The 14,281-nt window shown below is 45.0% G+C and overlaps 1 protein-coding gene across 5 annotated transcripts in view; it reads left to right on the top strand.

Annotated features, from left to right (window-relative positions):
- The window catches only part of LOC106826939 (zinc finger protein 791-like), a 63,906-nt gene that overhangs the window by 27,290 nt on the left and 22,335 nt on the right, over window positions 1–14,281 (top strand). The window contains exon 1 of one of the 5 annotated variants that reach the window (XM_070492166.1): window positions 14,036–14,276. The exons of 3 other annotated variants lie outside the window; for them this stretch is intronic. Coding sequence is in view for 1 of the 2 variants with exons in the window: in XM_014834525.3 (XP_014690011.1) it covers window positions 14,274–14,276 (3 nt within the window). In the remaining variant the exon portion in view is untranslated. Of the gene's footprint in view, window positions 1–14,035; window positions 14,277–14,281 lie in introns of those variants that run through there. One more of the 5 variants, XM_014834525.3, reaches the window with a different exon arrangement.

The raw sequence follows: 14,281 nt of genomic DNA on the forward strand, positions 1-14,281 counted from the left end.
GCTTTCAGTTTTTGTCCATTGAGTATGATGTTGGCTGTGGGTCTGTCATATATGGCCTTTATTATGTTGAGGTACTTTCCTTCTATACCCATTTTACTGAGGGTTTTTATCATAAATGGGTGTTGGATCTTGTCGAATGCTTTCTCTGCATCTATTGAGATGATCATGTGGTTTTTGTTTTTCATTTTGTTGATGTAGTGTATCACGTTGATTGACTTGCGGATGTTGAACCATCCCTGTGTCCCTGGTATGAATCCCACTTGATCATGGTGTATAATCTTTTTGAAGTATTGCTGTATTCGTTTTGCCAAAATTTTGTTGAGGATTTTTGCTTCTATGTTCATCAGTGATATCGGCCTGTAGTTCTCCTTCTTTGTGTTGTCCTTGTCAGGTTTGGGGATCAGAGTGATGTTGGCTTCATAGAATGTGTTAGGGAGTTCTCCATCTTTCTCAATTTTCTGGAACAGTTTGAGAAGAATAGGTATTAAGTCTTCTTTGAATGTTTGGTAGAATTCTCCAGAGAAGCCGTCTGGTCCTGGACTCTTATTTTTGGGGAGGTTTTTGATGACCGTTTCTATTTCCTTACTTGTGATTGGCCTATTCAGATTCTCCATTTCTTCCTGATTCAGTTTGGGGAGATTGTAGGAGTCTAGGAATTTGTCCATTTCTTCCAGGTTGTTCAATTTGTTGGCATATAGTTTTTCATAGTATTCTCTTATGATCTCTTGTATTTCATTGGTATCTGTTGTGATTTCTCCTCTCTCATTCCTAATTTTATTTATTTGCAATTTCTCTCTTCTTTTCTTGGTGAGTCTGGCTAAGGGTTTGTCAATTTTGTTAATTCTTTCGAAGAACCAACTCTTTGTTTCATTGATCCTTTCTATTGTCTTTTTTGTTTCAATATCGTTTATTTCTGCTCTTATTTTTATTATTTCCCTCCTTCTACTGACTCTGGGCTTTGTTTGTTCTTCTTTTTCTAGTTCTGTTAGGTGTCGTTTGAGGTTGCTTATGTGAGCTTTTTCTTGTTTAGTGAGGTGAGCCTGTATTGCGAAGAATTTCCCTCTTAGGACTGCTTTTGCTGCATCCCAAATGATTTGGTATGTCGTGTTCTCATTTTCATTTGTCTCCAGATAATATTTGATTTCTTCTTTAATTTCTTCAATGATCCATTGTTTGTTCAGAAACGTGCTGTTTAGTCTCCACATTTTTGCACCTTTCTCTGCTTTTTTCTTGTAGTTGATTTCTAGTTTAATAGCATTATGATCAGAAAAGATGCTTGATATTATTTCAACTCTCTTGTATTTATTGATGTTTGCTTTGTTTCCCAAAATATGGTCAATCCTTGAGAATGTTCCATGTGCACTTGAGAAGAATGTGTAACCTGCTGTTTTTGGATGAAGTGTTCTATATATATCTATTAAGTCCATCTGGTCTAATTTTTCATTTAATTCTATTATTTCCTTGTTGATTTTCTGTCTAGATGTTCTGTCCATTGGTGTTAATGGTGTGTTGAGGTCCCCTACTATTATTGTATTGTTGTTGATGTCTTCTTTTAGTTCTATTAAGAGTTGCTTTACAAATTTTGGTGCTCCTGTGTTGGGTGCGTATATATTTATAAGTGTTATGTCTTCTTGGTGGAGAGTCCCTTTTATCATTATATACTGTCCCTCTTTGTCTTTCTTTATCTGTTTTGCTTTGAAAACTACCTTGTCTGATATTAGTATAGCGACACCTGCTTTCTTTTGTTCATTATTAGCTTGGAGTATTGTTCTCCATCCCTTCACTCTGAGTCTGTGTTTGTCTTTGGGGCTGAGGTGTGTTTCCTGGAGGCAGCATATTGTTGGATCTTGTTCTTTGATCCATCCTGCCACTCTGTGTCTTTTGATTGGGGAGTTCAATCCATTTACATTTAGAGTGATTATTGAGATGTGGGGGCCTACCACTGCCATTTTGTGTCTTGTTTTCCGGTTTTCTTCAATTTCCTTTGTTTCTCGTCCCATGGTTTAATCTGTTCTGATGAAGAGCTGCTACTCTCTGTTGTTGTCCTTCTACTTATCTCCTCTGCTCTTGGTTTTGTAGCCCCTTTCCTTTTTTGGATTTTTCAGGAATGAGGGTTTTCCTGAGAATTTCCTGAAGAGGAGGTTTTGTGGCAATGAACTCCCTTAATTTTTGTTTATCTGGGAAAGTTTTTATTTCTCCATCATATTTGAAGGATATTTTCGCTGGGTAGAGAATTCTCGGCTGTAGATTTTTGTCCTTTAGATTTGTGACTATATCATTCCACTCTCTTCTAGCCTGTAAAGTTTCTGCTGAGAAATCTGATGATAGCCTGATGGGGGTTCCTTTGTAGGTTAGTTTCTTTTGCCTGGCTGTCCTTAGTATTTTCTCCTTGTCGTTGACTTTTGCTAGCTTCACTACTATATGCCGTGGAGTTGGTCTTCTTGCATTGATAAAGTTTGGAGATCTATTGGCTTCTGTCACCTGAAGATCCATCTCTCTCACCAGATTTGGGAAGTTCTCAGCCATTATTTCTTTGAATAGGTTTTCTGCCCCTTTCTCCTTCTCTTCTCCCTCTGGAATACCTATAATCCTTACGTTGCATCTCCTAATTGTGTCTGATAATTCTCGGAGAGTTTCTTCATTTCTTTTTAGTCTTGCTTCTCTCTCCTCCTCTGCCTGCAGCAATTCTATATTGCCATCTTCCAAATTGCTAATTCTTTCCTCCATATTATTGGCCCTACTGTTCAGAGCATCTAGATTTTTCTTAATCTCCTCTATTGTGTTCTTCATTTGCAATATTTCTGTTTGGTTCTTCTCTATCGTTATCAAACTCTTTTGTGACATAGCTCCTGAACTCGTTGAGTTGTCAGTCAGAATTCTCTCTTAACTCATTGAGTATTTTAATGATGGCTGTTTTGAAGTCATCATCATTTAGGTTATATATCTCATTTTCTTTGGGATTGTTTTCTGTGTATTTGTTATTTTCTTTCTGTTCTGGAGATTTAATGTATTTTTTCATATTGCTTGTTGTTGTTGATTTGTGCCTTCGCATAGAGATAGAGTTTAGTTGCTCCTTTCACTTGTTTCAGCTGCTGCGGTGGGGGAGCAGCTGTTTATACTGCACCAACCAGGAACCCTGTCCGCAGTTGCTAACTGGGCCTGGGCCCCTCCTCGTAGTCACAGTGGTCCTTTGGATTCCCTCTTCTGCCGTGGGGGCCGTCACAGGGGGGCTTCAGGCTGCTGGTGCCTACTGTTGCAGCCCACCTAGATGTGCTCCCTCCTTGGGGTCTGCAACGGTGTTATGGGCTTTTCCAGCGGCCAGGGGTGGGATCACTTATATTTGTCACTCCGTCGCTGACGGCCACCCACAAAATCTCACTTGTCCACTATGGGTCACAGGAGAGCTATTGGCATCTTCTACAGTCTGTGGTTAGTTCACCTAGCTATGCTACTTTTGTCCCGGGGTCTTCCAGCCTTGTGGCTGCCGGATGGGTGCTTTCTACTAATGCTGTGCAGAGGCTTTCCGTGAGGCTGCTGTGAGCCTGTAGGGTTTCCCCCTAGGCTATGGAGCTGGGTCGCTGGAACTCCCCCCAGCCCCAGTCCTGTTCCCCAGGAACTCGGGGAGCCCTTTGCCCTGTCTTGGGGGGATAGCCGGAGATCCTGATTTCAGTGGTAGCTGGTCAGCTGCTGCCCTGCCTGATATTCTCCTCTCCAGGACCCTCCCGGTATTGTGGATGCTGGGCGTGGCCCCTCCACTAATAGCAGACAGAGAGTTTTGTCTGCTGCCTGGGCAGAACTCTGGAGCTTCCCCTCCGGGCCATGGAGCTGGCCTCTGGAGCTTCACCCAGCCCCAGTCCTCTCCGAGATCTCTGAGATCTCCAGCAATCCCCAGCCCCGCAGGGCGGGCAACGGCAGCCTGGGGTCACCTCGCCCTCTGGGATTCCCTCCGGGACCTTCCTGGAATTGTGAATGCTGGGCGTGGCCCCTCCACTAATGGCAGACAGAGAGTTTTGTCTGCTGCCCGGGCATAACTCTGGAGCTTCCCCTCCGGGGCGCAGAGCCGGCCTCTGGAGCTTCACCCAGCCCCAGTCCTCTCCGAGATCTCCGGCAATCCCTAGCCCATGGGGCGGGCAACGGCAGCTGGGGGTCACCCCGCCCTCTGGGATTCTCTCTGGGACTTTCCCGGAGTTGGATGCTGGGCGTAGCCCCTCCGCTAATGGCAGACAGAGAGCCCTGTCTGCTGCCCGGGTGGAACTCCAGAGCTTCCCCTCCGGGGCGCAGAGCCGGCCCCTGGAGCTTCACCCAGCCCCAGTCCGCTCTGAGATCTCCGGCAATCCTTAGTCCCACAGGGCGGGCAACGGCAGCTGGGGGTCGCCCCGCCCTCTGGGATTCTCTCCGGGACTTTCCTGGAGCCGTGAATGCTGGGCATGGCCCCTCCGCTAATGGCAGACAGAGAGTTTTGTCTGCTGCCCGGGCAGAACTCTGGAGCTTCCCCTCCGGGGCGCGGAGTCGGCCTCTGGAGCTTCACCCAGCCCCAGTCCGCTCGGAGATCTCCGGCAATCCCTAGCCCCACCGTGCAGGCAGTGGCAGCTGGGGGACCTCCATACCCTCAGCGACTCTCTCTGGGACCCTCTGGGCGCCGCGAACACCAGGCGGGATCTCCCCGCCAATGGCGGGGAGAGACTCTCCCCGCGGGCTCAGGTGTGCAACTCCAAAGTTTCCCTCTGCATTTAGGAGTAATTGCGGGGGGTTTAGGTAGGGTTCTGGTCACCTGTTTCCACCGTCGCTCCTCTGTTGTGTGCTCGCTCCTGCCCTAGATGTGTGTTGATCTTCTGGGGGCGTCCGTTGGAAGAAAGCCCGCTTGTGGGTACTAGGCTGTTCGGTTGGGATCGGAGAGTTTTCACCTATTTCCACATCCTCCCGGAGGAAAGTCCGTCTGCCTTCCGATGTATAGTCGCGTGGGTCTCTCAGACGTCCTGAGATGCTGTTTGGATATCCTTTGTTAAGCGATAAGTGTCCAAATAATTGTAGACTCGAAGGGGGAGAGACAAAGAGGACTACTCACGGCACCATCTTGGATCTCTTCTGGTTTCCTAGGATTTTTGTTGAGCATTTTTACATCTATGTTCATCAGGGATATTGGCTTATAATTTTCTTTTCTTGTAGTGCCCTTGTCTGGCTTTGGTATCAGGGTAATACTGGCCTCATAAAAATAAGTTTGGAAGTGTTCCCTCCTCTCTCAGTTATTACAAGAGAGAGATTAGTGTTAATTCTTTACATGTTTGATACAATTCACCAGTGAAGCTATCGGGTCGTGGACTTTTCTTTGTTGGGAGGTTTTTGATACTGATTTAATCTCCTTACACATTATTAAGTTATTCAGACTTTCTATTTTCATGATTCAGTCTTAGTAGGTTGTTTGTTTGTAAGAATTTATCCAATACTTCTAAGTTATTAAATTTGTTGGCATATAATTGTTCATAATAATCTCTTATATTCCTTTGTATTTCTGTGGAATCAGTTATTATTTCTCATCTTTTATTTCTGATTTTATTAGTTTGAATGTTTTCTCTTTCTCCTTAGCCTAACAAAAGGTTTGTCAATTTGGTTTATCTTTTCCAACAACCAACTCTTAGTTTCTTTGACCAGTTTTATACTTTCGTATGTTTTCATGTTACTAATTAGCATCCTTTGATCTCAGCTCAAAGAACTCCCTTTAGCATTTCTTGTAAGGCAGGTCTAGTGGTGATAAAATATCTCAACTTCTGTTTGTTTGCAGAAGTCTTTCTCTTTCCTTCATTTTGGAAGGACAGCTTTGCTGAATAAAGCATTCTTGGTGGGCAATTTCAGCACTTTGCGTATATCATGCTGCTCGTGTCCTCAAGGTTTCTGCTGAGAAATTTGTCGATAGTGTGGGGGGTCGCTTGTATGTGACCTGCCATTTTCCTCTTGCTACTTTCAAAATCTCTTGGTCTTTGACTTTTGATAATTTGATTATAATGCATCTTCATGAAGTCTTCTTTGGGTTCAACCTGTTTAAGAATCTTTGAGCTTCACGTACTGGATGTCTGTATCCCTCCCAAGGATTGTGAAATTTCCAGACATTATTTCTTTTGTTTTTTTGGTTTTTTTAAAGATTGACACCTGAAGTAACATCTGTTGCCAGTCTCTCTCTCTCCGTTTTTTTTACCCTTCTTCTTCTCAAAGGCCCCCAGCACATAGTTGTATATTGTAGTTGTGGTCCTTCTGGTTGTGCTCTGTAGGATGCTGCCTCAACATGGCTTGATGAGCGGTGCCATGTCTGCGCCGAGGATCCAAACCGGCAAAGCCTTGGGGTGCCAGAGCAGAGCACGCGAACTTAACCACTCGGCCACAGGGCCAGCCACCTCCCAGCCATTATTTCTTTTAAATAAGCTTTCTACTCTTCTCTCTCTTCTCTGGGATTTCCATAATGCATATATTATTTCTTTTGCTGGTGTCTGCTAAATCCCATAAGCTTTCTTCATTCCTTTTTATTCTTTTTTCTTTTTTTCTCCTCTAACTGGATAATTTCAAATGCCCAGTCTTCAAGTGCACAGATTCTTCCATCCAATTCATCAAGGCAGCTCTTGAGGTTCTCTGTTACATTTTTCATTTCATTTATTGTATTCTTCAGCCCCAGAATTTCTGTTTGGTTCTTTATGATATTTATTTATCTGTCAAACTTCTCATTTTGTACGTATCTTGTTTTCTTGGTTTCACTATCTATCCGTGTTCTTATGAAGCTCACTGAGCTTCCTTAGAAAAATTATTTTTAAATCTTTATCAGGCAGTTTGTAGATCTCCATTTCTGTGGGATAGGTTACTGGAAAATTGTTGTGTTCACTTGTGGTGTCATTTTTCCTTGGTTTTTGGGTTCTTTGAAGTCTCGTGTTTCTGTTCACGTTTGGAGAAGCAGTCACCTCCTCCAATCTCTACTGACTGGCTTTGGGAGAGAAACGCTTCCAGCAGTCAGCCCAGCCGGGGCATCTGAGGCACTGTCAGACCTTTTCTGTGAATGTGCCTGCCTCACGCATCTTTTTCTCTCTTTAGGGGGAATTCTTAAGATTGTATGCCTTCGTTTTATCCCTCAAAGTCAGGCTGGGTGCCGAGAGCCTTCTCTTTGCTTTCCTGAGATGCAGTCCTCTGAAATGCTCAAGTTTGTGTCTCTTCTTCCATTCCCACTGAGTTGAGCCAGCTGAGTGTGTGTGCTTATGAGACTTTGGAGAGGCTTCCATGTGCTGTCTGGAGCACACGCATGGCGCTGGCCAGGCGTGGGAGGGTGTGGGGGAGGGAGGCTGCAGAGCATCGCATGTGCTCCTGGCCACTTGGTAGTGTCCGCAGGCATCCCATCTAAAGTGGCAGAAATGCAAGCCTGCTGATGGAGTCTGCAAGCGGTTAGTAGTGTCTGCAGCCATGTGCTGAGTTCTGTTTGCTTTGGATCCTTGCAACTCTTCCTGCTCCCCGCCTTTCAGACACTCATCCGTGCTGATGCCCTCAGTGTTCTTGGGGAGACGAGGAAGTGGTGAGCCTCTCGGGCAGCGTCGCACACCACTGGGGAATCCAGATGCTCCATCGCAATGCTCTCACTCTCCTCATGGGGAGAACCCTAGGCTGAGGGGGTCTCTCTTGGCAATGAGCCATGCTGCCTTCGGGGAGGGGTGACACGGGAGAATGATACTGTTATTCTTACCCTCTTCGTGAATGTCTATTCTCCCATTTTTTGCTCCACTGGTGTGCAGGAACTTTTCCACTGGGCTCCCAGACTTCCACAAAGTCTCTCGTCCTTGGGTGGCTGTCAGAATTGGTGCACTATGGGGAAATGAGATCTCCTGTTCCACCATCTTGCTGATGGCACTCCCCTATTGGCCCAGGTGCTATTTAGAAGTGTGTTTAACCTCCAAGTACTCGTGGTCTGTCTTGGTGAATGTTCCATGTGAACCTGAGAAAAATGTGTATTCTGCTGTGTTTGAATGAAGTGTTGCATGAATTTCAATTAAATCCACTTGTTTGATGGTGCGCTTTAATTTAACTGTGTCTTTCCTGATTTTCTGCCTTCCAGAATTGCTAATTACTCACGGAGGCAGGTGTTGATGGTCTCCAGCTGTGATTGTAGATTCATCTACTTCTCCTTACCGTTCTGTCAGTTTTTGCCTGTTGTATTTTACCACAGTTGTTATTCACATACACAGGAAGGATTGCTGTCTTCTTGGAGACTTGACCCCTTTATTTTTGCATATAGTCATACATCACTTAACAATGGGGATATGTTCTGAGAAATACGTTGTTAGGTGATTTCATTGTTGTGTGAACATCACAGAGTGCACTTCCACAGACCTAGAGGCTGTAGCCTACTACACACCTAGGCTGTCTGGTACTAATCTTACAGGACCACCGTCATATGTGTGTTCTGTTGTTGACCAAAACGTCCTTACACAGTATGACTGTAATGCCCCTCTTTATCTCTGAAATTGTCCTTGCTCTGAAGTCTGCTTTGTCTGAAATTAATGTGACTATGCCAGCTTTCTTTTCTGTAGTCTTGGAGTGGGATATCTTTCTCCATCCCTTTACTTTTAATCTGTGTCTTTATATCTCAAGTGTGATTCTTGTAGACAACATAGAATTACGTGATATTTTATTATCCGCTGTGACAGTTTTTCTTTCCCTTGTATTTAGACCATTGATGTTTAAAGTGATTACTGATATAGTTGGACTCATACCTACTATATTTTTTACTGTTTTCTTTTTTTTTTAAAGATTGACACCTGAGCTAACAACTGTTGCCAATCTTCTTTTCCTTTCTTTTTTTTTTTTTAATTGCTTTTTCTCCCCAAATCTCCCCAGTACATAGTTGTATATTTTAGTTGTAGGTTCTTCTAGTTGTGGCATGTGGGACTCTCCCTCAACCTGGCCTGATGAGCGGTGCCATGTCCACGCCCAGGATCCGAACCAGGGAAACCCTGGACCGCTGAAGTGGAGCACGTGAACTTAACCACTTGGCCACGGGGCAGCTCCACTATTTTCTATTTGTTGCTTTTGTTGTTTCTTTTTTGTCTTCCACCTTTCTTCTGCCTTTTTTGCCTTTTATTGAGCATTTTATCTGATTCCATTTTTTCTCCTCTCTTAGCATATCACTATAAGCTAGTTTATATAGTTAGTTTACAACTAACCCGAGGCACTTTACTGGATGTGCAAGGTCCTCCAAACAGAGTATTCCAAGTCCTCTCTCCCTGTCCCTTATAACATTGCTGTCATTCATTTCATTATCTATAAGCTGGGATTACGGAATACGTGGTTGCTATTATGACTTTGAACAAAGTGTTATCTGTCAGATTAAATAACAACAATAAAAACAAATGAATTTATTTTACTTTCATTTATTTCTTCTCTAACACCCTGCCTTTCTTTATTATTTACCTTCTTCCCGACGAATTTCTTTTAACATTTCTTACAAAGCAGGTCTACTGGTAATAGCTTCCCTCAGCTTTTGTTTGTCTCAGTAAGTCTTTATTTCTCCCCCACTTTTGAAGGATCATTTTGCTTGACACAATTCTAGTTGGGTGCTTTTTCTTTCAACACCTTAACTATTTCACATTTCACAAGACTCTTCCTGCTTGCATGGATTCTGAAAAGAAAACTGATTTCATTCTTATCCTTGTTTCTCTATAACTAAGGTTTTCTCTCTCTAGCCTCTTTCAAGATGTTCTCTTTGTCTTTGGTTTTTCTCCAGTTTGAATATGATATTTCTAGGCATGCATTTTTGGTTTTTATCTTGTTTGGTGATCTCTCAGCTTCCTGCGTCTGTGCTTTGGTGATTATCATTAATTTGGGAAAATCTCAGTCATCATTGCTTCACTTTTTTTTGTGTTTCTTTCTATTCTTTTCTCCTTTGTGTATTCCTATTATGTGTATGTTACACCTTTTGTAATTGTCCCAAAGTTCCTGGATTCCTGTTCTTTCTTCTTCTTTTCATCTCTTTGCACTTCAGTCTGGAAGGTTCTGTTGACGTCTCCTCAAGCTCACTGCCTCTTCCCCGTACATTTCCACTGTATGGATGAGCCCCCAAAGGAATTCTTCCTTTCTGTTTTCTTGTTTATCTGCCTTTTACTTCTTGCATTTCTCAGTTGGTTCTTTCTTAGAGTTTCCATCTCTGCTTGTATTATCTGTTCTTGCACGTTATCCACTATTTCCATTAGAGCCCTGGACATATTAATCACGGTTGCTTTACATTTCTGGTCTGATAATTCCAACATTTCTGCTACATCTGTATCAGGTTCTTGTGCTTGTCCTGTGTCTTCAAGCTGTGTTTGTAAGTCCTTTAGAATGCCTTTAGGTTTTGTTGAACGCTGGACATGGTGTACTGTGAGGAAGGGATGGAGGTAAACAGGCCTTTAAGCGTGAGCTTTTGTTTATCTCACTAGAGCTTAGTCTATTGGTTTTGGTTTTCAGAGGCTAAAATATTCTCCGGTATCCTTGCTGTTGTCTCCTGTGTCATCTCTGGGTTCTGTAGAGGCTTCTTAAATAAGGTTTGAAACATGCAGTTCTTCCAGTGTATTCCACTGTTATCACACAGGAGTCTTCCTGATGTAGTGGTGTGTTGTGGGTGGAGCAGACATGTTCTATAGTCCCTTGATTTGGTCTCAGTATTTTAATGAGCCTGTGTCCCAGGCTGTGACCGTCTTTGGTATAATAAGAAAGATATATGATCTTTGTCCCTGGTTCCTAGCAAAGATCCTCAAGCCCTTGGACCTTCTGAATGATAAGGGTGATAGGAGCATCTTCTGTCCTAATGAGGTGACTGTTTCCAGGCCCCTAGAGAGCTTCAGGATGGGAGCTGATCACTAGGAAGACCAAGGTTTGATCAGGGGCCTAGCACTTTCAGCCCAGCCCCCCACCTCTGGGGAGAGGAGAGGGGCTGGAGACTGAGTTAATCACCGACAGGCAATGGTTTAACCAGTCATACCTACATAAGGAAACTCCATGAAAACCCCTAAACCTCGGGGTTTAGAGGGATTCTGAGTTGCTAAACACAGCCAGGTGCTGGGAGGCTGTTGTATCTGGAGGGTGTGATGGAAGCTCCCTGCTTCCCCCTGCCCGCCTTGCCTGTGCATCCTTTCCAATTGGCTGTTCCTGAGTTGTATCTTTTACAATAAACTGGTAGTAATAAGTGAAGTGCGTTTCTTAGTTCTGATAGTCTAGCCAATTAACAAACATGAGAGCTTGTCCAGGGAACCTCCGTGTTTGGAGTCAGCCATCCAGGAATCTGTGTAGCCTGGACCCCACATTTGTAGCTGGCATCTGACATGGGGGCATCTTGTGGGACTGAGTCCTTAAACTGTGGAGTCTGATGTTGACTCTGGTTAGTTAGTGTTAGAATTGAATTGTAGGCCACCTAGTTGGTGTTAGAGAGTTGGAGAAGTGGTGTTGGAAAATGCACCACATATTTGTTTAAGGAGGAAAAAATAACCTGTGAACCTCACAAGTGTTTCTGAATCCCCTCTAACCCTCAACTTAGGTCCGGCAGAAAGGGTGGAGGGGACTCAGCTGGCTGTTTCCCTTCCCGCACACCGGTTAGGCGCTGGTGAAATCCCAGTCTGTTCGGCTCTGGTGGAACAGTCTTTCGGGGACAGGCCTTGTTAAGAAGAACAGATACTGTGGGCATATTTCAAAATGGCTGTTTTTCTGTCTCTCTTTCCAATTTTGGAGACAGCGGTTTGCCCTGTGACCTCAATTCTTTGAGAGATTTAAGAGGAGTCATTGATTTTGATAGCTTTTTTCTGGCGAGGATGGGAATGTCACCTTCTAAGCTCCTTACGTGCTGGATGAGAACCCAGAGGTCTCTGACTCCAGTTTGTAATGTTCGTGATGTGTTGGGGACAACCCTGTATTCTTCTTGAGCAGAGAAAACCCTTCTTCCCTCCCATGTGTCTCCTTTACTTTCACCCAGAACACTTCACTTCTGACACTTCTGGTCACCAAATGTGTGAGAGTTTTTCCCCATGACAAGCAATTCCCCGTGACACCAGCTGGGTGTCCTACAACTTAACTCCATCCTAACATTATCTACCTTGAGAGAGCGTCAGATCCACAGCTTACGGGCTCAGTCCCACGAGACTGTTCCCACCCCAGTTCACATGCCAATCACATGTACTAGGTCCCCAGCTTCCTCACAACTTCTTTCTCACTTGGCTACAAATCACATGTTCCCACAGCTGTCTCCTTAGATTTGATTAAGTTGCTAGAGTGGCTCACAGAACTCAGGGAAACACTTCCTGACATTTACCAGTTTACTCGTGCATATGATTAAAGATACAGATGAACAGGCAGATGAAGAGATATGTAGGGTGAGGTCGGGGCCAGGGTGTTCCTGTTGGGGTGCAGCACCCTCGTGGTACATGGATGTGTTCACCAACCTGGAAACTCTCCGAATCCTCACGTAGGCATGACCAATTATTAACTCCATTTCCAGCCCCTCTCCTCTCCCTGGAGGATGAGGGCAGAGTTGAAAATTCCAAGCTTCTAATCATGGCTTGTTCTTTCTGTTGACTGGCCCCCATCCAGGAGCCCAACCAGAGTCTCCTCATTAGGACAAAAGATGCTCCTCCTGCTCTTATCACTTAGGAATTTACAAGGGTTTTAGGAGCCCTGTGTCAGGAGCCTGGGGCAGAGACTAATATATTTTTTCTATTATCTGACTGCTGACAACTTTAAAGCCTTCCCCTCCTGCTTCCCCTTGTGCCCCACATTTGTACATGGTACTAAGGCGGCCTGACTGCTCACTCCTTTGGTCCTGGCAAGAGATTCAGTCGACGAAAGCCCCCACTGTGTGTAAACTCAGCCTAGCCCACCCCCTCACCTCCGTAAAAACCCAGGCAGGCTCCTCTCCTGCTCTTTCAGGGCACTTCCCCCCTGCTTGAGAGGCCTGCCCGCCCTCCCCTGAGACTGTCACGGAAGGAACAAGCCCTTTCGTACATTCCTGGTAGGTGTGTTAGTCTCCACTACTCAACCAAACCTTGGGTTGGGTCCAGGGGTCCACCTGGCCCTGCAGGTTATAGAAAGGTAATATAGTACATGTATTCTAATACACTTTGCCTATTCTCTCCATAAATCCTCCAGATCTTTTCCTATCAGTACCCTTTGTTTTTAAAAAGTACACATGATGATGAATTTATGTAACCCATTCTTTCTAAATAGACACTTGGTTTGTTACCAATTTTTGCTGCCAAAACCATGAATGAAAACTCAGATTGCGGTGACAGGGCAAATAAACATATACAAATTATGTTCTTTTCCAACCTGAATTACTTCTTAAAATTTTTATCATCAAATATATTCAGAAAAGAATGTGCAAAATGTTCTGTGGTAAGCTTTAGTGATAACAATATAAAGATCCTTGGAATCGTCAAGATTCATAAATGGCCTGTGGGCAGTGGTGAGTCCCCTGACGTGCCTGGCCCTGACTCACCTCTGACCCGCCCTGAAGGTGACCACTGTCTTGACCTTTCGAAATTCTTCACAGCTTTACCATCTATTATTTTTCACTAAGCAGTGTTCTTTCAGTTTTACCTCCTTTGACTTTTCCACAAATGAGTATTAATGGAATTGCATTGACAAGACTTTCCCGTGGTTTCTTTGCCTCAGTATTCACACGTGCTGGCGTCGGAGGCCTGGGGCCTGCCCTGGGGCTGTGGGGTTCAAACCTCCCACGAGAGCCAGGCGCGCGGAGCCCACGGGACCCGTTGAAGACCCCAGTGAGCAGGGACCGGGGTGGCGGCGGGAGGATGTCTGCCCGCTGGTGATAGTCAAAGATCAAACGGAGCCAGGCTCATTGTGACGTATGGTGAGGTCCCTTTGAAGTGTCTGTGTGCGTGAGGAAGGGTCACAGTTCTGGGCGTGGCCTCGGGGCCTCGTGGTTCAATGCAGAGTCCTTGCAGGGGACAGGTTCTGGCCCGCGGCCAAGGCAAGGTCGGCTCAAAGACTTGCCCCCTGCCTGCTGTCACTCAGGCACGAGGGGGCGGGGCCTTGTGAACTGTCCAATCAGGGGAGTCGCCGGAAACGTACGTGGGGGCGACACTCGGATAACGGCGTGGACGGTGTGGACTGTGAGCTGGTCCGTGGTCGCTCCGGTCGCGTAGCTGGTCGCCCGTTGCTGCCTTCAGAAGCCTCAGGTGGCTCTGCCTCGTACTCTGTCGCTGTGACCTGCACTGGCCGCGGTAGTCGGAGGGTGACCGGCTGGGGACCCCAGAAACCGGAAAATGGTGAG

This window comes from Equus asinus, chromosome 20, assembly GCF_041296235.1.
Source record: "Equus asinus isolate D_3611 breed Donkey chromosome 20, EquAss-T2T_v2, whole genome shotgun sequence".
NCBI classification, from domain to species: domain Eukaryota; kingdom Metazoa; phylum Chordata; class Mammalia; order Perissodactyla; family Equidae; genus Equus; species Equus asinus.